Consider the following 26107-nt stretch of genomic DNA (forward strand, 5'->3'; position numbering starts at 1 on the left):
ACCTGGGCAACATTTGGCAGGTGACCCTGGCGGAGAAACCCGGACCGGGCCGGGCCTCTAGGCACCATTACAGGCATGGCCGCCTTACACACCCTCGAGAAGTGATTGGGCAGCCCACACCTTCCACATGTCTTTTCAGCCGCTGGGCATTCCGTCGGGTGGGGAAGGTCATATCCACACTTTTTGCAGGACTCTCCCGATCTTCCGGCTCTATCCCGGGGCCCAACACCAGATCTTCTGACGCCTCTGCCATCCTGCCACAAGGCACACACTTCCTCGGTCTTGACGGAGCGTGACCCAGCCTCCATTCAGGCGGCCCGCGCCTCAGACACCTCATGGCACCGCCCCAGTTCTAGGATGCGCTGGAGCGTGATGCCGGGCTCCCGTAGGACCTGTCTTCTGAGCTTGCCCGAGGAGCATGCCTGGATGAGCATAGTTCTAATCATGTCGTCTGCATCGCCCCATGCACAGGCCAGTGACAGGCGCCTTAGGCGTCCGTAGAAGGTGTCCAAAGTCTCGTCCTCTTTTTGTTTTGCAGACAACATTATGAAACATTTGTAGTCCGCGTTGGCAAGGGGCAAAAAATGTGCCAGAAGTGCGGTCTTCACCTGATCATAGGAGCCATCCCCTGGTGCAAGCGACTCAAAGTATTCCTGGACCGAAGGCCCTGCCGAGTACAACATGGTTGCCAGCCTGCTGTCATCATCTGTCACTTGTGCGGCCCGAAAGTTCATCCAGGCGGTCAACCCACCTCTTCTATCTGGGCCCCAAGCTGGAAGGCGGGCCCGATACATCGAACTCCGGGATGGGCTGCAGGGCCGCATGCGCCTGTGTCATGGCAGGAGGTTCTGGCTGAGCAATCGGTACCACCACTGGCTGCGCTGGAGGCTATGGGGCAATGGGGCCTGGGCCCCTGCTTGAGCCAGAGGAGGCTGTTGCACCGCTGCTGGTTGTCCGCGGTCCTGATTCTCGGAGTCACTTATGAGCTTGAGCGCACAGGCACCCCCAGCGTGAAGTTTGGGGGCCGCAACTCAAACCTCCACCACCACCACACAGCAAAACAAAAATGTCCAACCTGGGATGAGCGATGGTGATGACACGGTGTCCCCCTTCACAGGCAATCACATGCAGCACAGTCACAGCCACCAGATCTGGTGACTGCCAGGATGCCGGGGATGAAGAAGTATAGCTGCAGCACTCCTCCCTGATGATGAAGAGGATGAAGAACAGCAGGGTCAGCAGCCTGATGATGAAGAGGATGAAGAAGACTTCAGCCTTCAGCTGTTCCAAAAATTGAGTGAAGAAGGATCTGTGGGCTATGCAGGCTCAGCCATTGTAGCCCTCCTTCTCGCTTGCACTCGACGTAGGAGACCTAAGATTTGAAAAAAAATCAAAAATCGGTCATTGGCATGGAGGTATAACTGCCTGCTAGTAGGATGTCCAAAAATGAGGCCTGGATGCCGTTCACTGCCCAAACCTGAGCTCAGTGAAGTTCCACGGCCTGAAATGTAAAATGGCCACCAGCTGCGTGGGTGGTTCACGGCCTATGGCTCGAAAGGAAATGCCAGCACGATTCCGTTTCAGGGAGAAAAAAAATTACAGATATATTCACCGCCGGGCCCAGGCATCATCTCCCCACTCGTCGCCACTGTTGCGGGTGGGTCAGAACCCCCAGTGTTGCCCGTAAGCCCCCGGCACACAAAGGACTCACTCGCTACACGTCCTTCTGGCTCGGGCTTCCTGGTTGCTCTGACGCGGCCGGGAATGCCCTGTTTATTTATGCTGCACTCGGCGGCGTGCAACATCACGCCGCCGCGTGCGCATCCCGTCATTGGGCAGCGCCACACTCCTCTTCCATGGATGTGTGCTCGTGCAGTCAAGGTGGACCTACCACATGTGGTGACCCCAGCCCCACAGGATGCTCCTCCACACACCCGTTGTCTCTGGAGCCCATTGCTGCCTGGATGTGCCACGTTCTGCTTTAGCCAGCACTTTCGTGGACTTCACAAGGCTCAGGGCCTCGGGCGCAATCTCGCTCCACCTCTGTGCCACCGGGGATTACTGTCCACCCTCTTAGAAGTGTGAGGATTCCTGCGGTGTTGCGCTCCACTTTTGCCCAGCTGATATACCGCTCACCCGTGTCTTCAGGGCCCGCCACCGCCGGTGTGCTCCCAGTGTTGCTGCAGGACGCGCCACAGACATGCGCTGCTGCGCTCTGAGCACACTCCAGTCTCCCCACAATGACTCTCCGTTTATGTCCTCGGGCAGTCTATGACACCCACCAGCCTGCCTGCTAGTGTTTGGTTCCCCGCCTTCTGCTCCACTGACAATCTCCTGCCGGGCTTGCAGTGCCCCGGGTATGTGGGCAATATGGCTGCCACAGCTCCAAGGCCACTGCTGCCTGCAACTGTCGTCACCTTGATCTCCCCCTTCCTGGCCTCAATCTAAACCGGGAGTACAACTGGTGGTCACCGGCACCTTCCGCTGCGCAAATATGCAGCTTGCGCCTACTTTTACAAAACTTCCATCAGGATTTTTGACAGGAGAATTTCAGCCGCACGTAGAGCCCGAGTTCTACTGCTACCTGTGCTGCACACCAGTGCCCCCCCCACATATGCGAGTGCTGTACACATTAAAAACAACAGACCCAAGAGCCTTTTCATTTCTAAAAAACAGAGGTTGCTGTGGCAGAGGTGGAGAAGGAGCAGGTCCGGAAAAGGGCTTACCCTCAAGATATATCTATCTAAGGTCTGATGGGAAGAACCATAGTTACTGAGTTGGGCTCTCTTTTACCAGAGTATTGAACAGCTAACTCTGCAGTACAATGAAGTACTTTGAAGCATCACCCATTGGCTCCTCTGACTCAGATTAGGGGATAGGTTCACCACTCTGTACAGAGAATGACTTCGAAAAACCAGGTCTGCTCAGTACCAAGTGACAATTGCTCTTTTTTCTTGGTCTTTAGAAGAATGACTGTATTTTCTCTCCTGCTGTTTCTCTTTCTTTTGGTGATTCTTATGTCTTTTCCATAAAGGATACAGCAACAGAAACTTCTTATTTCTAGTCTATTACCCATGCCATTGATTTAAACATTTCTTATCCTTCTCTATGCCGTGGTTTGCTATTTTTAGGGCTCATGAAGAGTCTGATGCACTTCCAGTACAGACAGTTTGGTACGGAGAAACTGGGGAGGAGTTAACCCGACCCCCAAGTTCCCAAAGATCCTGCTGCTAGAATAGAATGCACAGATTTAGTATTTGGCACCCGAATATGCTTGATTGAATCTAGGGTGATCTGGCGTGGTGATAAAACTGGGGCATCTCACTGCATTACATTGGTGAGCATTTCAGGTGTGGATCGGTCATCCAGGTCTGCAAGGGTTTTGGACCATAGACTTGTAACTTCCCTCCCATGTACTTGCCTGTGCAGGTGCCTGGAATGAGTCTCCTCTAATCCGGTGGTTGAAAGCCCCTGAACCATGGTGACAGGCTCTACACTGGCACTGAAAAGCACTGCCAAATGTGTTACATAGCACAGTCCAAAACCAACCTCAACCAAACCTGACAGCTTGCACCTACAACAAGGCTGACTGTTGCTTACCATACCTGTCCCTTCCGGGAAATCCACTGAAGAGGCATCCCCACTGACCTTGATGCAAATCCATCAAAGAAGACACAGGTATTCAGAATACATTTCTGAGGCACATCACATAGGTTCTGTGCAGGTTAGCCAAGTAGGAGCGTTTGCCAGAGAGCATCATTGCCCATGTCATGTACATCTTCTAAAACAGTATGGCATGAGGTGGAGGGGGGTGGCGAACCCACATATGTTTCAGCATATTCAGTAGTAAAAATGGAAGCAAGAACAAACACTCCCTATGAGTAAAATGGAAGTTAACAAGTTCACATGAGGGACAAACAGGAAAAAATGACAGCCAGGATGCAATTCCTGATCTGCCATTAGGCTGGTCATATCCTTTTTAGAGGAGTGGTCCTGGCATGCAAACTACACACCATGTGCACTGCTCCATTCTGAAAGTCTTTAAGAGACTGCAATCTATTTGAGATGCTTTTTTATGGCTTGCCAACGGTGCAGGTATTTACAAACTAGTTTGGATGGAGCAAGATCAGGAGGACACTGTACAGAGGCCATGCAGTCTATTTTAAACATGACTTGGCCATGTTTGCTAAAATATTTAAACCCTAACATCTGATTACTTATTGTAAGAAAGCAAATGTAAGAAAGAAATACACATTAATCATACCAACAGAATTGAAACAAAAATAATGCTTCCAGAATACCATTTCCTGTGGGGCAAGGGCTCATATATCACCAATCTGTCAGCATCACAAAACCTCTGCATTACATTTTGAGACATACGATGTATGGCTCTTCCCAAAAATGCAAGAGTGCAAACCAGATTCCTAAAAGATATGAAAACATAATCTCAAATGAACTGGTACAGCCTACAGTCAAAGCAGCAAAATGTACCTTAACCAATGTGGGTTGACTCTGAAACCATCAGACACATGGGGCCTCATTACGACCCTGGCGGTAAGGGGTTTACGCCAGCGTTAGCTGCGCCGACCCCTTACCGCCAATTACGAGGTCCCTTAGCGCCATGGCGCTTTTAACACCTGCTTTTAGCAGGTGTTAAAATCCATGGCGCTAAGGGACCATGGAGTTAATTACGCCACCGTAATTTACGGTGGCGTAATTAACGCCTTCCCCACTCCCATTATGCCCTATGGGGCAAAAATGGGAATGGGGAAGGGTAAATGGGGATTGGGGACTTACCGCCCCGCCGACCTCGGAATGGGGCGGTAAGTCCGCCAACCACCATGGCGTAAACGTAGTTTACGCCATGGTGGTAAAGTCACGGCCCAGGCGGTAACTTACCGCCTGGGTCGTAATGAGGCCCCTGGTGTTTACCATGCCATGGAAATTGATGATGAAATATGCAATCTAGTAGGGTGTAGGCGTTTTAAAATGTTCATAAGTTTCAGACCCATCAGCCAAAAGTTCCATATCTATGAGCAGTTGATGGTGTTTTCTCCACATGCCCATCTGAAAAAAGGTTTGTGATAGTACAGCATTCTCCTAAAGGTACCAATGACTTAATCTTCCTGCATATATTTCATGTTCCTCACAAAGAGTGCTAATCACAGCCACTTAGATGGTTCCCACCTACGATTGACTAGAAATAAACCCCATTCCCTGCTTCACGAGACTGTCAGCACATGATATGAGGTCTCTTAATACTCTGACAAATGAGGGTGGCACTCACTCACCTCCCTGAAGTAGGATCTGCAAACATAGGGTATAGAACCATGCCTGTGCAATGACGGATGGGCTGCTTGTTATGACTTGTTCCAGCAAACGGACAATCACAATACTTTCCTCATATCTAAAAGAAGATAATATCAGAGGGTCAGTTAACTTTTGTAGAGAGAAAGTCAGATCATTCCAAGCCTCATCCAACTACTTCCATGGCCAGAACTTGCGAGTAAATGACTCTAATGACAAAAGGTGGTGCTCAGTATTCAAGTCTCCTGTATTCTGTGTTTCTATGCACAGGAACAAGCCGAAGACAAACGTTCAAGGACAATTACAAATACCATTAGCATGTTTAAGAATAGTTCTGGGACTCTACAACTGCAAATCATATGTTAAACACGGTGTAGTTCATGCATCTATTGTAGACTTTTCTGAACTTAAACGGTCCTAAAATAGCTTAAACGAAGTACTGGGCAACAGTAATACCAGGCAATCCATAATTTAGATACAATAAACCTAGAGTTTATTCCTCATCACACATTCTATACTTTTTTCATTCTTCATTATGAATATTATATGGTTTATACAATTTTCACTATGCCATCTAAAATATAATTATAAAGAACACTTCATGATAAAAGTTTTTCAACTAAATAGAAAAAGCTAATCATAATCATAGTGACTACTATTCTTCTAGGTCATATCGCGTTACAAATACGCAGCAACTAAAAAATAAAACATTCCTGTAACAGTGCCTTGATGCCCATGGGTTCCTGTGACAGTGCCTTGATGCCCATGGGCTGTGTGAATGCTTTAAGAATGTAAAATAAAAATAATAAATAGTCCCCTTTCCTCCATACTGTATGGGCATCCCACATAGGGACGGACAGGAGCATTTTGCACTGAAAAATATGCACTTCCCCTCTACTTTTTAATTTAGGCATGCCTAGGTGTGAGGTTAGGCGTTACTGTGCCCACTGACCTCACCCTCCCGGACCACTCCTCAGTCCGCATCGATAACAACTGCCCTAACTACGCATAGGGGAGGGGACGGGAGCATTTTGCACTGCAAAATATGCACTTCACCTTTACATTTTTTTATTTTAGGTTAGGCGTGACTGACCCGCTGACCCCATCATCCGGCGCCACAACTCAGTAGTCCCCTTATACGCACATCAGGAATGACTGCCCTAACTACGCATATTTTATGAGGGGGCTGGTGGGTGTGGCTTATGGAACAAAGTGGACTATGGACTAGAAGTACAATAGTCACAATGGTGAGTATCTTTTCCTTACTCCAACACCCTCACCCCTTTCCTCCATACTGTATGGGTGATTCCAACGTAACAGATACTTAAGAGAGGTGATGATCTATCTAGTTTTAAGTGAATACATTTCTGAGCACTGCCTGGACAAATGCAGCATCTTCTCACGAGCTGACATCCAGACAGTAATGGCGACAGAAAGCCAGTGGTGTTGCCCAAGTGGCTGCTTTGCTTTTGATGTCCTATGATAAGTGATACTGAAATGCAACTGTAATTTCTTTTGCTCTTACTAAATGTGCGTGAATACCCTCCGGAGCTGTTTTGCCCTGCATTTTGTATCCTTCGACTTTACAAGACACCATCCATTTAGCAAAAGATGCCTTGGATGCTTGCTTGCCTGGTGAATCTCTGCTGAATGTTACAAAAAGAGTATGGGAACTTCTGAATGGCTTGGCCCTGCTTAAATAGAACTTTGCAGCTCGTCTGACGTACAGACAGTGCAAGTGGAAAGAATGTGGGTAATACAATCTCTTGGTTTATGTGGAATTGAGACACACCTTTGGTAAACAGGACAGATGTGTGCATACAATTACGTTCTCTGTGTGAAATGTTGTATGGCTCAGATGTTGCCATAGTTTGAATTTCACTAACTCTTCTTACTGCTGTTAATGCCATTAACATAACCAATTTTAGATCAAACAGAAGGACCCTGTATTGGACGTGTTTCACCACGACTGAAAATCTGAGGAATTGATGGTAAGGATGCCATAGTGGTATGTGCAGATAGGTGTCCTTCAGGTCCCGGGCCCAAAACCAGTCTACTGCGCAGAGAGACTGTAATCTGAGCAGGTGTCATCATCTTCACTCTTTCTGGGGGTAAAAATATGCTGAGATAAGATAGGTCTAACAACACTCTCAGGGCAGCCTAGTCTTTACCACATGGGATTCCATCAAGCACTCCACTTCCTTGAGAAGTGTTGGAGATCTTATCTGTATCAGTGGTTAATATCCTGGGGGAGGATAAGACATGGGTTAGCAAAAATCATTGGAAACCACTGAAACTAACCAGCGGTCTGCAAAATGCTTACAACCACAGCTCCTTGTACAGAGCTAGTCTGCCCCAGACAGGACATATGTGGATCCAGATGATGACATCATTGTTTTTTGGATTTGAGGCTGATGCAGAGGAGGTGGCAAGTAGAAACCTTTAGGGTTAGTCCACTGCTGCTTCCACCTGTGGGTACTAGATGATATATCTAGTTGCCTAGCCCTCCTTTCTTGGAAGCCTCTAAAAACACCAAATGATCTTGATCAAACATCTGACCTGGGTTGAGTCTATGAAAAATGTCCTTGATGTCGGCTTTTTAAGAATAGCCAAAGATTTAGCTGTTTGCTGTTTGAGTGCAGGTCTTTTTCTTCGTCAATTCATCAGTAAACAAATGAAACAGATGGTTGCCTTCAAAATATAGGTCCAAGATCTTGTTCTGTATATCATTAGTGAAAGTAATGGCGTGCATCCGGGCTGAGCTCCTCATATCAACCCTTAAAAGCGTGCCCCTGCTGGAAGGGTCTATGTGAAGTAAATATGACTCTAGCTAATCTTGTGAGACCATCTTTGCCACAAGCAGACCAGATCTAAATGCTGCTTGCCGTTAAACCGGGTGATCCTGAGTAAAGTCACCAATTTCCCTTCCTAACAGCAGTCAATAATGCATCCGCATTTGCCTGGCATAAATGCAGAGATTAATTTGAATATACCTTTCTTCCAAACAACTTCAAAAGTTTTTCCTCTCTGTCAAGGATGACCGACAAAGTTGCTGATAGTCCCGAGGCGCCTGCAGTTGTTGCGGATGAGAGGCAGGTAAAGGTTCTTCCAACTCAACTTGTCTGTAACGTGCATCCAACTTCTTGATGACTGACTGACAAGAGTTCGGCTTTGCCCATATCTTTTTTGCAAACGCCAATATGTCCTTCTGCATTGGAATGACTGATGGTGGTGATGTCTAGAGTGCTAAAACCTCAGTTAAAACCCCTGATTCTGGCCGCTATTGTTGTGCTATGGGAACCCTTAAAAACTCTGCTAATCCTTCTAGCCAAGGAAAATCAGCATCCTCCTCATCCTAATTCTGGCTCTTGCTCACCAGACTTAAAGCAGACTTGTCCTCATCTTTCTGGTTCTTAGGACCTTCTGTCGGAACCTTATCAGGCTTGCCTGCAAGCTGTTAATATGCTGAACCACCCTGGGAGCCACATTTGGTGATGTTGGTGGAGGTGGAAGGGCTGGGTGCATAACAGGTAGTGGAGGATACAGAACCCTAAAGAAAGCATCTTTCATAAAAAACTGGTCATGCTCCCAAAAAGTGTACCAAACCTGATTGTGCACTTTGAACTAGGTTGGATTGCTATTAGCAATCTGATTGCCTTAAAACCACTGATCTACTGAGTGAAGTTGTGGTCTAACCAAAGTTGGGTAGTTATCAAGAGGCGCTCATTGATTTGATGAGCTTTGACGTGGCCAGCGGCCTTCCATGGTTTGCTACCATATGGTCAATAATGCATCTTTTCAATTTAGAACGCTTTTGGTCTGATCCAAGGTCAATTCAGGAAAATTGTAACATCATCATTAAAGACACTTATAGAGAAAGGACATGTAACAACAAGGTTGCTAATTGTTTATCTCTAGCCACTGGTTGGTTCTATATGGCGAACAAAGTATCATGGGGGTGTGCTAGTTAGTTGATGGATATAAAATCGCAATTTGCATGTTAACTCTACATGAAACTGAGATTGAACATACTCCCTTTAACTTGTTGTATACAACCAAGAAGGTGTGCTGCCCCTTCTGTGAAGGTGCCTTTGAATCTGTTCAACATTTCTTGTTCATCTGCCCGGGGTACTGTAGAAACCACACAAGCAACTTGAAACACTTCTTAAATAACTACGGTATGAATTACGCTGATGCGGTGCGGTGCAGGCGTCCGTTCCCGTCACACAGAAAAAGACACTGGGGTGTGGTGTCAGAGGGCAGAGTCAGCATATACGGTCACGCCTACCCTCACGAATAAATTAAAAAAATGTTAAGGGAAAGTGCATATTTTGCATTGCAAAAGACTCTGATTCCGTCCCCATAGGGGGACACCCACACAGCATGGAGGAAAGGGGACAGGATGCAGGAGTAATCCAGTTATACAAACAGGACATCAAGTTCCTTACAAATACAATTCATTTTCAAATGTATAATCAGGAATTAAAACTGATGCATGTTAAAAAATGAATTCCTTGCATAAATATAAAATCATAATCACAAATACAATACAATATATTCAGCAAAACCCTCCCTTTTCTTCAAAAATGGAATGGGCACACGTGTATAGTGATGTTTGAATGAGACAGAAGTGCCATCAATAAGACCCTGGTGAAAGCCTTTTAATTGTGTTCTAAGAATTCACGACATCAAGGCACAGTTTGGGACCAGCTACTTGGTGGCAAGCCATCCAAAATTCATCCACCATACTATCCAGTATAAGCAAGTCTAGGTTTTCAAAAATGTGAGCCCTTAAACACACTAAAGCCCTGCTAGGTTTCAGGGCATAGTTTCCACCACACCCACACTAAGGCATAAATAGCACATGTGGTAGCTGCAGGCAAAATTCAACCCTCCCCCATTATTTGCAGGGTTGGATTGGCCTTTTGGCCTGTGGCCGGGCCGAAATCGTCCGTGGGGAATGGGTGCCGGTTTCTGGCCATGCCTGGCCTGGTTTGGACCAACAAAAAAAAATGTTGGACAAAAAACATTGCTTTGATGATTTATTTGCATGCATGATGTGTGCATCATACATTTTAATGCATGCATCATTCACATGCTGCTGCAGCGTGCAAAGTAGAGGGGCCGGGGCTGCCGCCGGGCTGGCAGCTGTCACCGTGCCGCCACTCCAGGGGGCACGGTGCCCCCTGGAGTTGCTGTGCTGTTGTATTAGTGATACATATGTATTAGTGATATTAGTGATAAACAACCAATTTTAGAGTAGAATAAGCATCCATTTCGGACTATGTATTTTGCCTTTCGCAAGTTGCAGTAATAGCTTGTTTTTTCCTGTTGTTGTCTCGGTGTCCCCGGTCACTTGACAAAATCCTTGTGCCTAAAAGCTTCTGTACAGTGTAGAAATATTTGATCATAGCACATCAAGTGGCCATTGACTTCATTGTGCCACAATGAATGCTTTGTTGTAATGTGTCTACCTTTCCCATCTCACAGGTATGCTGTTCAGGATGTTTGTTTGCATGTATGAGGTAATGAGTGCTCAGAGTATGGGATGTCCTGTGAGTGTGCTGCTTTCCCTATTTTGCCAACCTCTGAAGGCTGAAAGTAGATGCATGCAGGCTTGACATGCGCCCAACTTTACACCAGACCTGCCGATGAACTTAACTGGTCTGCTGTTAAATCTCAGCTACCAGTTTAATGGTATCCACTACTGAATAATTCCTCATCTTACTATAGCTGATATGATAGCTCAGTGGGTTGAGCGCTCGCTGCTGGGTGGGTGTGTGTTTGATCTGCAGGTTCAAATCCCAACAAGACCACCTCAGCCTTTCATCCTCCTTAGGTCGATAAATGAGTACCAACACAGCTGGGTGATATTGTATGCATATTTGTTCTATCAAAAAAGAGCTTAAGCGTAAGTGCTATACAATAACATTATAATTTGGCCTTGGACGTCTGCTTGCAATTACAGTAATTTGACAATATGGATCTATGCACACAGATGTTAATGATGCATATGGTGATCCATTCTTGTATGAAATGTATATCATATTAGTGAAATCATAACCATATTTTTGTAGTGTACTTAGGAACAATGCTATTTGATGCCACTTCCTGTTTTATCAAGGGGTGAAAGGTCATGTTCCATCGCTTCCCAGGATGTCACTTTGGGGTGGGGTCAAATGGCATCACTTCCGGTGATGTCATCAGAGGTCAAGGGTCGTGAGGCGAGGGGTGGTCCACTTTTTTGAGGCGAGGGGTGGGCCACTTTTTTTTGGGTGTCCGGGCCTATTTCTTGTCCCAATGCGACCCTGCTGATGGGTTAACTGCATGACAGTACCAGGGGGAAGGTACGTCTAGATCAAAAGGGCAGGACGACCAACTGGATTGCAAGCAAAAAAGGCCTTAAGCAAGGCTGCATTTTAGTGCCCATGTTGTTTGATTTTATATTTGTCTGACTTGGGAGACGCTATCCACAACTCTCTATCCGTCTTTCTGAAATTATGCAGCACTCCTTTGCAATGGATGGGTGGGCATCTTTGTTTTACTGGACCTAACACCTGGAGATCTACAGTCGTCCTTGCATCGTCTGAAAAATTAATTCACTAATAGTGAATATCGCGAAAACGAAAATAATGTTTTTTAGACTAGCACAAAAAATAATAATAATTGTGCGGTGGGCTCTGGACGGGGTTGCAGTCGAGGTAGTCCATGAGTACAAATATTTAGGGATTATTCTGGATAATAAATTATGTAGAATAAAGCACCTGGAACAGATAAAAATAAAAACTGCCACAATAACGGGCTCCATAGGTCCCCTTGCAGGTAAGGGGGGAGAGGGGGTGGGGGGTTATTTCCTTGGGGCACTGATCCAGCTGTACCGTGATAAGATTCTGCCCATTATCCTACATGGGGCTGAAATCTGGGCTTTTGCTAGCTTGCCTGACGCTACTGAGACTGCCCCCTCGAACTGCGATTGAAATGATATACCTGGCATTCGACGTTGTGCCTGTTTATGTGAAGTTACATCTTGGTTGCTTGACTTTGTTCTAGAAATTCTCTAATGCACCTGGTGATACTTTGATGGGCCTACGACACAGAGAAATCTTGTCCAGAATAAAGACCATTTTATCGAGCAATTTAACGAAAATGTGGTCGATTGCAATTAAATGGCTATCAAAGGCCCCAGAGCAGATCTTGGGTTGGCCATGTAAGAAATATGAAAAATATATGAAAACATGAATTGAGCACAGTCAGGAACAATTGATCGTGGATTTGGCTGCAAAACAATGTTGCAGCACAATTTGTGTAGCACATACAGGCTCGAGAAGCGAAACCACAATACGTTCAAATCTTCGTGGGTGATAGTCTAGCCTGGGATTATCCAAAACTAAAATGCAACAACGTAAAGACCAGAGAGACAGTGGGTGCTTCATGGTCCAACATACCAAGAGGGAGCAGACAGTGTAGATTGTGTGGGGAAGAGTGTCTGGAGTCTGTTAGACATCTGCTGACCGGTTGCTCTTCTCTTCTTGATCTTCGGGTGAATGCTTTGAATGCAGCAAGTCTCACAGGATTGGTATCAGCAGACGCTATGTGGCCTCTATTCATGGGGGTCTCTCAGGATTGTTATCAGCAGACGCTATGCGCTCTCTATTCATGCAGGTCTCACAGGATTGGTATCAGCAGACACTATGCGCTCTCTGTTCATGCAGGTCTCACAGGATTGGTATCAGCAGACGCTATGCGGTCTCTATTCATGCAGGTCTCACAGGATTGTTATCAGCAGACGCTATGCACTCTCTATTCATGCAGGTTTCACAGGATTGTTATCAGCAGAGCTATGTGCTCTCTATTCATGCAGGTCTCACAGGATTGTTATCAGCAGAGCTATGTGCTCTCTATTCATGCAGGTCTCACAGGATTGGTATCAGCAGACGCTATGTGCTCTCTATTCATGCAGGTCTCACAGGATTGTTATCAGCAGACGCTATGTGCTCTCTATTCATGCAGGTCTCACAGAATTGGTATCAGCAGACGCTATGCGCGCTCTGTTCATGCAGGTCTCACAGGATTGGTATCAGCAGACGCTATGTGGTCTCTGTTCATGCAGGTCTCAGGATTGTTATCAGCAGACGCTATGTGCTCTCTGTTCATGCAGGTCTCTCAGGATTGTTATCAGCAGACGCTATGCGCTCTCTGTTCATGCAGGTCTCACAGGATTGGTGTCAGCAGAGCTATGTGCTCTCTATTCATGCAGGTCTCACAGGATTGGTATCAGCAGACGCTATGTGCTCTCTATTCATGCAGGTCTCACAGGATTGTTATCAGCAGACGCTATGTGCTCTCTATTCATGCAGGTCTCACAGGATTGGTATCAGCAGACGCTATGCGCTCTCTGTTCATGCAGGTCTCACAGGATTGGTATCAGCAGACGCTATGCGGTCTCTATTCATGCAGGTCTCACAGGATTGTTATCAGCAGACGCTATGCGCTCTCTATTCATGCAGGTCTCTCAGGATTGTTATCAGCAGACGCTATGCGCTCTCTATTCATGCTGGTCTCACAGGATTGGTATCAGCAGACTCTATGCTCTCTCTATTCATGCGGGTCTCAAAGGATTGGTATCAGCAGACGCTATGCGCTCTCTATTCATGCGGGTCTCACAGGATTGGTATCAGCAGAGCTATGTGCTCTCTATTCATGCAGGTCTCACAGGATTGGTATCAGCAGACGCTATGCACTCTCTGTTCATGCAGGTCTCACAGGATTGGTATCAGTAGATGCTATGCGGTCTCTGTTCATGCAGGTCTCTCAGGATTGTTATCAGCAGACGCTATGTGCTCTCTATTCATGCAGGTCTCTCAGGATTGTTATCAGCAGAGCTATGTGCTCTCTATTCATGCAGGTCTCACAGGATTGGTATCAGCAGACTCTATGTGCTCTCTATTCATGCAGGTCTCACAGGATTAGTATCAGCAGACGCTATGTGGTCTCTATTCATGCAGGTCTCACAGGATTGGTATCAGCAGACGCTATGCGCTCTCTATTCATGCAGGTCTCACAGGATTAGTATCAGCAGACGCTATGCGGTCTCTATTCATGCAGGTCTCTCAAGATTGGTATCAGCAGATGCTATGCGGTCTCTATTCATGCAGGTCTCTCAGGATTGTTATCAGCAGAGCTATGTGCTCTATTCATGCAGGTCTCACAGGAATGGTATCAGCAGACTCTATGTGCTCTCTATTCATGCAGGTCTCACAGGATTAGTATCAGCAGATGCTATGTGCTCTCTATTCATGCGGGTCTCACAGGATTAGTATCAGCAGACGCTATGTGGTCTCTGTTCATGCAGGTCTCACAGGATTGGTATCAGCAGACGCTATGCGCTTTCTGTTCATGAAGGTCTCACAGGATTGGTATCAGCAGACGCTATGCGCTCTCTATTCATGCAGGTCTCACAGGATTGGTATCAGCAGACGCTATGCGCTCTCTATTCATGCAGGTCTCACAGGATTGGTATCAGCAGACGCTATGCGCTCTCTATTCATGCAGGTCTCACAGGATTGGTATCAGCAGACGCTATGCGCTCTCTATCCATGCAGGTCTCACAGGATTGGTATCAGCAGACTCTATGTGGCCTCTATTCATGCAGGGAAATCATGAAGCCTGTGTCGTATTTTTCACCATTTTATGGCATGAGGAGGCAGTGTTATGACTTTTTTTCTTTTGAGCCTTTATTTTAGGAACTCTAAAGGTGGATTTTAATTGATATTGGCTTTTATTTAATGACTTGTTGAGTTGTATTAAAAGCAGTTTTTTGTGAACTGTATAATACGGTAATAAAATAAAAAAGAGATGGGACCAGAGCCTTTTGCACAGCAAAGACCTTCACATTTGGATTTAAACACAGAACCAGCGTACGCATGCACATGCAACTCCCATGAGTCTCTTTTTCTGACATGGGATCATACATCTGGACAGCAGTGCCGATTGACTGTATTTTCTTTTTTTCTTTGCGTTGTTCTTGCCTTTAAATTCTATTTTTCTTTTTCTTCATGCTGCCTGCCAGTGGTTCCTATGCTGGGGCAAACCAGTTTTTCCTCCTGCAGATTACACGTTCACCTGTTCTCCGCGCATGAGCTCCATTTGCTCTGTCTGGAGTGCCAGGGACCCAATCACCATTGGGATGTGTGTGTGTGGCCTGTTACTCCCTCCCACACGGGGCCCCAAAGAAGCGATTGTGAAGGTGGGATGAGATCTCCAAGGCACCTCCTCCAGATCGCTTGCAGCGGTTTGTCAAGTTGGAAGAGAAATGGGGTTTTATGTGATATCATTGATGGAAAAAACATAGAGGGTGACGGAGTATGCACCAAACACTGTTCCCAATATATTTAATGACTGGTGCAATTATATAAACAAGCTCCAGTTTTAGAATATTTGGAGAAAATGTTGGATAGTGCCTTAAAAAAATATAAAGTCATCCTCAATGTTTTTTTCACAGCGATTATTCACTGGATACCAGAAAAAGGTTAGCAGTCCTCTCTTTTCTCAATGGAAGCATAGCAATGTCTTTTCAGTTTAAGCCACATCCGAGAGTTATTTAGCAGTCCTTGATCGGTAAGCCACTACACTACTGGGGGGGCCCCTTATACTCACAGATCTCTTAAAGGTGGAGAAACAGTGGATAACAGGAGACCTTGTACAGGTGGCCACACTAAAGGCCCTTTAGGTTTTTTTTTACAGGTGGTAACACAAAGAGCCCTTCTAGAGCTTTTACTAGTTCTCACTCCAAGATCCATAGACTGTGAACAGGGCTTCATACCTAGCCCCTTGTGCCAAGTCCACTTTGTTTTGCACATTTGGTTTTAGTTTGTTTTGCAGGAGAACATAACTTTCCAACATTACAACTTTAGAGTTTTGAAATACAGAAAAAGAAATCTACACATGAACCACTAGAAAAACCCCATCAACTCCACCTCTGTCTCCCCTACTCCCACCCCCCCAATCCCCCTATTACTGTTTGTTCCTTCACTGTTCAGGTTCCAGACCTTGTCCGTTGAGCTGCCTACGTTAAGGCAGCTCAACGGAGGCAGCCCCTCTGTCCCCCCCTCATTACTCCACGATCACCCTCTGAGAGACTCCTATACTCCACCTTATTACTCCACTTAATTTCTGCTCCTCCCTGTCTCGACTCTAATCCCTGCAAGATCCACCTCCCGACCCCCAACTGCATGTCTGCGGTCATATATCTGCTAATGAAGGGATACCACTCCATCTGAGCATGGGAGAGCGGTCGCCGGTAGCCCTTGAGGGAACTGCAGGCCTTGGATGCCCTTCCTGGACCATCGGGCCCCCGTGAGTTGAATCGGCACCTTTTGTTTTGCATCCGCGATCTGAGCGCGTTGTCTGTTCCTGCTCCCCCCTCCCACTTCCTGGTCCTCCTCGTGCCCCCGCCTCCCTGATCGCCCACCCCCCGCTCTGATTGGCTGTGTGGCTGCCTTCCCTCTGGGCTACTCAACGCCCGCTCCCCCTGCTCGCTTCTTTGTCCAGCTGAGCGTGGGAGAGCAGTCGCCGGTAGCCCTTGAGGGAACTGCAGGCCTTGGATGCCCTTCCTGGCCCATCGGGCCCCCGTGAGTTGAATCGGCACCTTTTGTTTTGCATCCGCACTCTGAGCGCGTTGTCTGTTCCTGCTCCCCCCCTCCCACTTCCTGGTCCTCCTCGTGCTCCCGCCTCCCTGCCCACCCACACCCCCCCTCCCCTTCCTCTCCTCCCTCTTCCTATTACCACCCCCTCCTGGGCAGCCCTCTGCCCGGCAGCCCCCTGCGGCTAAGGGCCCCTAGGCCAAGGGCGACTCCTACAGTTGCGGCTCCCTGTGTGTCTGCAGGTGTCCGCAGGGGACGCTTGGCGCCAGTACTTGCTATCCCCGTCCTCGCCCAGCCCACCCCACCTACACCTGGCCATTGCACTTGCTTGTTGTCCTCACCTCGCTGTCTCACAGTTGTGGTAAACTAGGGTTTTTCTCCCCCCGCAGGACTCTCAAACTTAGGTGGCCCCACCACTGTGTACCTAATTCGCATACCGTTGTCTGTTCTGAAAATGTGGTAAACTAGGGTTTTCTCCCCCCGCAGGACTCTCAAACTTAGGTGGCCCCACCACTGTGTACCTAATTCGCATACCGTTGTCTGTTCTGAAAATGTGGTAAACTAGGGTTTTCTCCCCCCCGCAGGACTCTCAAACTTAGGTGGCCCCACCACTGTGTACCTAATTCGCATACCGTTGTTTGTTCTGAAATGTGGTAACCTGTGCTTGCCGCTCTCTTCCTGTCTGCGTGCTCTCGCATCGTCTGCCCACCCCCTCCTACTCCATGGTGCTCTCTATCTCGCCCATCTTCTCTAACTGCTTCTCTATTGACTATCCTGCTATCCTCACTAAATCTGGTAGGAAAAAGTTTAAAAAGGACATCCTGGTCTCCAACCCAGGCCTCCCTATTGCTGACACCTACACTAGTGCCTGCTCTAAGGAAACTCTCACGGACATCCTCTTTTTCGTGCCTTCGCCTGACCTATGGACCCTTCATATGGTCTCCGTGCTTTCTCCTTTTTCCCCTTCTCCCATTAATGGTGGCACCCGTTGGGATGTACTCTTGGCCTCCTTCCACTCCTCTAAGGCCATCATTAATGTCTACGCTAATGGGACCGTCTTGGTCCAAGGCCCCCAGGCCAACCTTCACCTCTTTGATAGACGCTTCCCACGCCTCATCAACTTCCTTTCCTCTCCTGCTGTCCCCCCTCCTCTGTCCTCGTCTACCTTGCCTCTACCCTCCCTCCCTGCCCCTTCTCATGCTCCTTCTTCACCTCCTTCTTCTACACCTCCGCAGGGCGTACCTCTGATCTGTACCCCTCCCCGGAAGTCCTTCAAGGTTGGCAACCGCCTCCACATTGCCACTCTTAACTCTCGCTCTGCCATCAAGCATTCCTCTGATATCTGTCGCCTTCTCGAGGAACGGGACCTTGACGTCCTCGGTCTCACTGAGACATGGTTCACAGCCAGCTCTGTCACTAGCTTTGACACACTCCTACCTGATGGTTACATGATCCTCTCCGTTCCCAGGCCTAACCGTGCTGGGGGGGGGGTGTTTCCCTTATCTTCCCTGAGTGGATTCCTGCCACTGTCATTCCTACGCAGACCTACTCCTCTTTTGAATGTCTTGTCTGCCGACTCTCTCTCTCTCCCAGCCATTCTCTTACCGTGGCTACCTCGGCCACCTGGTCAAATTTCCTCCTTCCTCTCTGAGGGGGCCGACCTCTCCTCCTCACTCCTGTCCGCTACCACTCAACTCCTCTTTCTTGGTGACTTCAACATCCACCTGGATGCCTCCTGTCCCCCCACTGGACTCTTTCGTGACCTCTGCGACTCTCTCTCACTCTCTATTCTCCCGTCTGGGCCTACTCATTTTGCAGCGCACACTCTTGATTCTCTGATCTCTTCTGACCTTCCCCTCTCCGTCCCTCTCTCCATTCCTCTCTCCTGGAGTGATCACTTTCTCCTATCCTCCCACCTCACCCTCCCTACCCCTCAGGCAAAGCCACCCTCATCATCGCCACCCACCTTCTCGGCCATCCGACCCATGAAGCGCGTGTCAGTTGAGGCTTTCGCTGCCACCTTCTCGCCCCCCCTCCCCCTTCGACTGACTCCCACCCTGACACAGCCCTCTCCATGCTCCACTCTGCTATATCTGATACTCTTGATATCCTGGCCCCTGTCATGAGAATCCGCCTGAAGCCCAAAGCCAAATGTAACTCCTGGTATGACTCGGATCTCGTCACCCTTAAACGCAAGCGCAGGGTGGCAGAGAGGAAATGGCGTGCTTCGTGTTCATCCTCTGACAAACTGGCCTGCCGCCTGCTCCAAAGGCAATACCGTCTCTCCGTTCTCATCAAGAAGAGAGCCCTTATCCAAGCCCACATCTCTGCGGCATCTAACAACTCGGCTGAACTCTTTAAAATCTGCAAGGAGCTTGCCAACCCTGCTGCAGTCTCTACCTCTCCTGTCCCCTCCCAGGCCCTCTGCACGGCACTGGCCTCTCACTTCATCTCTAAAACTCAGGACATCCTGTCCTCACTCTCCTCCTATCACCTCCCTCCCTCTCTTCCCTGCTCTTCCTCTGGCCCTTCTGCAGCCACCCCTCTTCCCTTCTTCTCTGCCTTTCCCATTTTTTCTGCTGACAAGGTCTCCAGACAAGTCCGATCTATGAAAGTCTCGTCTAAACAGGTTCACCCCTGTTCCTCCAAAACTATCAAGGACCGCATCGACTTCCTGGCTCCCGCCCTGACTGACTTTTGCAACCACTCCTTCGCCTCTGGAGTCTTCCCATCCCCCCTCAAGCACTCCCTTGTGCACCCTCTTCTTAAGAAACCCTCTTCCGACCCCTCCTGCCCGGCTAACTATCGCCCAATCTCCATCACTCCCTTCCTGGGCAAGCTCCTGGAGAAACTGGGAGAGAGAGAGAGTCTCTCTCTCTCCCAGCCATTCTCTTACCGTGGCTACCTCGGCCACCTGGTCAAATTTCCTCCTTCCTCTCTGAGGGGGCCGACCTCTCCTCCTCACTCCTGTCCGCTACCACTCAACTCCTCTTTCTTGGTGACTTCAACATCCACCTGGATGCCTCCTGTCCCCCCACTGGACTCTTTCGTGACCTCTGCGACTCTCTCTCACTCTCTATTCTCCCGTCTGGGCCTACTCATTTTGCAGGGCACACTCTTGATTCTCTGATCTCTTCTGACCTTCCCCTCTCCGTCCCTCTCTCCATTCCTCTCTCCTGGAGTGATCACTTTCTCCTATCCTCCCACCTCACCCTCCCTACCCCTCAGGCAAAGCCACCCTCATCATCGCCACCCACCTTCTCGGCCATCCGACCCATGAAGCGCGTGTCAGTTGAGGCTTTCGCTGCCACCTTCTCGCCCCCCCTCCCCCTTCGACTGACTCCCACCCTGACACAGCCCTCTCCATGCTCCACTCTGCTATATCTGATACTCTTGATATCCTGGCCCCTGTCATGAGAATCCGCCTGAAGCCCAAAGCCAAATGTAACTCCTGGTATGACTCGGATCTCGTCACCCTTAAACGCAAGCGCAGGGTGGCAGAGAGGAAATGGCGTGCTTCGTGTTCATCCTCTGACAAACTGGCCTGCCGCCTGCTCCAAAGGCAATACCGTCTCTCCGTTCTCATCAAGAAGAGAGCCCTTATCCAAGCCCACATCTCTGCGGCATCTAACAACTCGGCTGAACTCTTTAAAATCTGCAAGGAGCTTGCCAACCCTGCTGCAGTCTCTACCTCTCCTGTCCCCTCCCAGGCCCTCTGCACGGCACTGGCCTCTCACTTCATCTCTAAAACTCAGGACATCCTGTCCTCACTCTCCTCCTATCACCTCCCTCCCTCTCTTCCCTGCTCTTCCTCTGGCCCTTCTGCAGCCACCCCTCTTCCCTTCTTCTCTGCCTTTCCCATTTTTTCTGCTGACAAGGTCTCCAGACAAGTCCGATCTATGAAAGTCTCGTCTAAACAGGTTCACCCCTGTTCCTCCAAAACTATCAAGGACCGCATCGACTTCCTGGCTCCCGCCCTGACTGACTTTTGCAACCACTCCTTCGCCTCTGGAGTCTTCCCATCCCCCCTCAAGCACTCCCTTGTGCACCCTCTTCTTAAGAAACCCTCTTCCGACCCCTCCTGCCCGGCTAACTATCGCCCAATCTCCATCACTCCCTTCCTGGGCAAGCTCCTGGAGAAACTGGCCATCTCCCAGCTTAACCTCCATGCTGAATCTGTTGGTAGCCTTCATGACCATCAGTCTGGCTTCAGAGCTGCCAGAAGCACGGAAACTGTTCTCCTGAACATCCTTGAAGACTTGCTCTCCAACCTTGATTCTAACACTCCTTGTGTTCTCATTTTGCTCGATCTCTCTTCTGCCTTTGATACTGTCAACCATGCCATCCTGCTCAACCGTCTCCGTGATAACCTGGGTATCACTGGTCAGGCTCTGCCGTGGCTGACTTCTTTCCTTTCCAATCGACCCTCCCAGGTCCAACTTGGGTCCTTCCTCTCTGACGTCTTCTTCTCCACCTGTGGTGTTCCCCAGGCATATAATCTCTCTCCCTGGCTTTTCAACCAGTACCTGTCACTCCTTGCCCACTGCATCGCCGCCCTCTGCCCCAACTTTCAGTGCTATGCGGACGATACCCAGCTCATTTTCAGGCTACCCTCGGCCTCCTCCTCTCCTTCCCTCATCTCTAACTGTCTGTCTGCTATCCAGGAATGGTGTGCCGCCAATGACCTCTGCCTTAATGCCAGTAAGTCTGAGATTGTACTCATTGGCACACCCACTCCCTCCTTCCCTGCAGCTCTCTGGCCGGCCTCTCTTAGCCCTCTTCCTGCTCCTACCTGCAAGGCTAAAAACCTCGGGGTCAGCTTCAACTCTACACTCTCCTTCTCTCCTCACATATCTGACGTCTCTAAGAAGTCACACTACCAGCTGCACCTCCTCAGAGGTATTCTTCCCTTCCTCTCCTTCCCCCAGAAGCTCACTGTCTCCCGAGCCCTGTTTCTCTCGAAGCTGGACTACTGTAACAGCCTCTATCTTAATCTGCCTGCCTCCACTCTCCGCCCTCTGCAACTCCTCCAGAACAGAACTGCGAGACTTGTCCTTGGCCTCAAGTCCAGGGACCGTATCTCTCCAGGACTGAAATATCTACACTGGCTCCCAGTGGCTGCGAGGATTAAGTTCAAAACCTTCTGCATTATCCACAAGGCCTTCTGGGGCCTGGGGCCAAAATACCTTCAACTCTCTCTCCCTAAATATCTTCCTTCCCGAGCCCTTCGCTCATCCGTCTCCAACTCCCTCAGGGTCAGCCGCTTCTCAAAGCAACGAGCTGGGGGTAGATCTCTCTCCGCGGCAGGGGCCTCCCTCTGGAACAGCCTTCCTGCCTCCCTGAAACTTGAGGAGAACCATCTCCGGTTCCAGAAGCACCTCAAAACCTTCCTCTTTGCTTCTGCTTTCTCTGTCCCTCTCCCCTGCTAAATTCTACACTGAAATTGCACTGAATCTGCAACTGGGCCACTCTCACCGACCTCGGTCCTGGGCCCAGCCACTCTCCACTTGCACTGCTTCCCTGGCATCGCATCCCCTGCACTGCGGGACTGTCTCTGTATCCCTACAGCCCCCCCTTCCCAGCACTTGCCTGCACTTACCTTGCACTTGCCGCCAGCTGGCCCTATTTATTTATTTATTTATTTTTATTCTACTTACTTGTACTGCACTTCCCCTTCCCCTTGCACTTTTCCCATCCCCCTACCCCTGCACTTGCGCGGTCTGAATGATACCTGGCCTAGTAGGATCGTTGTCTGTCTTCCCCTTGTTCCCCCCCCTGCCTCGTCGCGCCTTGAAACACTTGTGTATAGGCGCATTTCAAATGCCATATCATATCATATATCATCATATCTCTGTCGGGACCAGTCTTCCATGGAGCCCCGCTGTAATTCGTTCCATCGTGTAAATGCTCTTGGCTACATTAGCCCATTCTCTTTTACTGGGTATGTTTTAATTTTTCCATTTAGTGGCAATGCATGCCTTGGTGGCTAGCAGTAATGCTGCTGCCATTTTTGGAAGCCTGAAGTATTCCCCTCCACCTCCTCCATCCCAAACAAGACCAACAGGGGATTTTTATCTCTGGATATCCCTTCCAAGTCTCTGATGCATCCCACAACCTCGTCCCAGAAAACCTGTATCCTAGGACAAGCCCACTGTTCTGCCCTACCTTCATAACCCCTCCAGCACTTGGGACTCACATCGGGGAACATCTTCGACAGTGTGACGGGTCATACTGCCATCTATGGTGGAGCTTGATCGCATGCTGTCGATACTGGCACGATAGCGATGTTTTATGTAGACCAATGCACAGCCTGTTCCAAAGATTCTCATCTACTTCTACCCCAAGTCCCTTTCCCATTGCCCTCTCAAATGCTCCATGGTCCCCCCTCCTGCCCCCACCAGAGCCCCATACATGGCTGAGATTAACCCTGTCATTTTAGTGCTCCTATCCAGAAACTTCTCAAAAGGGGTGGGCTCTCTGCTGGTCTTGTCCCTTACTTTCGCACCTGTGAGGGCTCCTTTTAGCTGCAAGTACAGGAACACAGAGAGATTTCCTATGCCCAGGGCCTCCTCTAGTCCTGCAATATAAATGAAAATCCCCCCACTCCCTGAAGAGCTGCCCTATCCTCTCTAGGCCCGCCTCAAACCAGCCCTGAAACCTTCCTGGGCTGGGTATAGTATCTCTATTTACCGGTACCCAGAGGTTTCCCAGAGGCAATGGCCAAGTGGTGACCCCCTTCATGTCCACCCCCTGTCTCCAGATTTCCCATATAGTTCCCAGGATGGGGTGATCCTGTATTCTCCTTGGCAATCTATTCCTAGGCACCCACAAGCATTGCCCCACCGTGGCCGGGTTCAGGTGGAAATTATCCATTGCCACCCATTGTTGATCAGTCTGGGACCTCAGGTGGGGAATCAAAATTCTGAGCTAGGCTGCCTTATAGTAGAGCCACAAATCTGGGAGGTCAACCACCTCCCCTATCCGTCCGTAACGTTAGGGTAGTCCTTGGGATTCTGGCCTTCTTCCCCTGCCAGAGGACCCTATGAAGTAACCCCTGTACCTCCTGAAGAACCCCTCCGGTATGTGTATTGGGAGCATTTGGAATAAGTATAGAACTCTTGGGATGACCACCATTTTTAGTGCATTCATTCGACTCAACCAAGATATTGTTAGCTTTTTCCATTTTTCCATATCTGCATCAATTTTCTTCTTCAGTGGGGGAAAATTAGCATCAAATAAGCCCTCAAAGTCTCTAGTGAGATTAACACCTAGGTACCTCATCATGCCAACATTACCATCCAGCCCAAGCGGTGCGAACCTTCCAATATCCCCGTCCCTACCCCTGTCCAGAGGAAGGAGAACAGACTTTTCCCTATTGATTTTCAGCCCGGCCATTGTACCATACTGCTCAATCAGCCGGAGAGCCATCGGTACGGATGCCAGCGGTTCGCTCACGTGAAGCAACATGTCGTCTGCATATAAGGCTAACTTATATTCCCCCTCTCCCATCTTGATGCCCCGCACCCCTGGGTCTTCCCTAATCCTCTGGGTGAGAGGTTCCATTGACAGGGCATACAATGTCGGGGAAAGGGGACACCCCTGCCTGGTTCCCCTCCAAAGCGTGAACCACCTCGAGAACCCCCAATTCACCATTAATGAGGCCTTAGGGGCTGTGTACACCGCTAGGACCCTGCAAAGGAGCTGTTCCCCTTCACCAAACATCACTAAAACGGCCCTGAGAAAACTCCACTTCACCCGATCAAAGGCTTTCTCTGCGTCTACTGAAAGGAGGGACAGGTCTCCACCCCCTGGGATGCATGTATGAGATGTAGTGTATTCCTCATTGTGTCCACCCCCTGTCGCCCCACAATGAACCCCACTTGGTCCGAGTGAACCAGGCTCGGCATATACCCTTCCAGTCTGGTGGCCATTACTCTAGTACACAACTTGGCATCCGTGTTGAGGAGAGATATTGGTTGATATGCCCCACAGTTACGGTGATCTCTACCCTCCTTAGGAATCACTGTGATCAAGGCGTGGGAGAAGGATTCCGGCGCCCTGCCTGTATCTAGTATATAACTAAACAACTTGGTTAGAAAAGCGAGCAGAGCGGGGAGAAAAGCTTTATAGAACCCTGCAGTGAAGTCATCATCGCCTGGCGCATTCCTGGCGCCTTCCCCCCCCCGGCAACCTTGCCACCGCCTTTTTAACTTCCTCCTCCGTTATGGGGGTTTCTAGCGCTGAGGACTCCACCTCAGAGAATTTGGGAAGGATAATGGCCTCCAGATAGGCGTCAATATCCTGTGCTTCCGGAGAAACTTCGGAGGCCTACAATTTCTCATAGAAGACTGCAAAAGCCTCTGGGATTCCCTCACCCGTTAGATCCGCTGCCCCGTCATTTCCCCCTATCGCGGCCACCCACCGATCTACCCGCTGACCACTGAACCACATGGCCAGTAGAGAGTCTGCTTTATCCCCTTTTTCATAGAACTTTTGTTTCAGGAATAGCAGGCTACGGGTGGCTTTCCCTTCTTCCAAAAGTCTCAATTCCTCCCTCTTTCCCTGTGATTCCTGTATGTTCTCCTCCTGATTCCCGGAAGAGTCATGGGCCTTTGCATCCAGGTGTCTTATCTCCTCCCTCATTCTCCTCTCGATTACTGCCCTTTCCCTCGTTTTACAGACACCTTCCCCAATTAGGATCCCTCTCCACGTAGCCTTCCCCGCCTCCCACACGCTCTGTATATCCACCACCCCGTCACCATTATCCATAAAGTACTCTGATATTTCCCTGTTCATATCTGAGGAGAATATTGGGTCCTTTCAAAGCAAATAATTACGATTTTGACCCTTTGGGAGTAATACCCACTCATTCTAGGTCCACCGTCACCATGTCATGCTCGGACCATGAGATCGGGACAATCTCCAGGCCATGTGCCTCCTCCCATATTTATTGTGAGAGGTACAGATAATCTTCGTATAGGTCCCGTGGGTGGGGGAGTAGAATGTGTAATCCCTCATCCCCGGATGGAAGTGGCACCATATGTTCCTTAGCCACCACTCCCCCAATGAGTCATGAAACTCACGGTGACCAGAGCCCGGTGTCTCCCGCCTCCTATATATGCCTTCTCCTTGATCCTTGTCCACTGTCCTGCGTCCGA

The 26107-nt window shown here is 49.0% G+C and overlaps 1 protein-coding gene across 1 annotated transcript in view; it reads right to left on the minus strand.

The window, feature by feature from the left end:
- ADCY10 (adenylate cyclase 10) overlaps positions 1 to 26107 on the minus strand; it is a 1140628-nt gene that overhangs the window by 706339 nt on the left and 408182 nt on the right. Inside the window, exon 8 of the mRNA XM_069614009.1 lies at positions 5292 to 5407. Within this exon, the coding sequence (XP_069470110.1) occupies positions 5292 to 5407 (116 nt within the window). The remainder of the gene's footprint in view (positions 1 to 5291; positions 5408 to 26107) is intronic.

The sequence above is a fragment of the Ambystoma mexicanum genome, chromosome 9 (genome assembly GCF_040938575.1).
Source record: "Ambystoma mexicanum isolate Mex_15411 chromosome 9, UKY_AmexF1_1, whole genome shotgun sequence".
Classification (NCBI taxonomy): Eukaryota; Metazoa; Chordata; class Amphibia; order Caudata; family Ambystomatidae; genus Ambystoma; species Ambystoma mexicanum.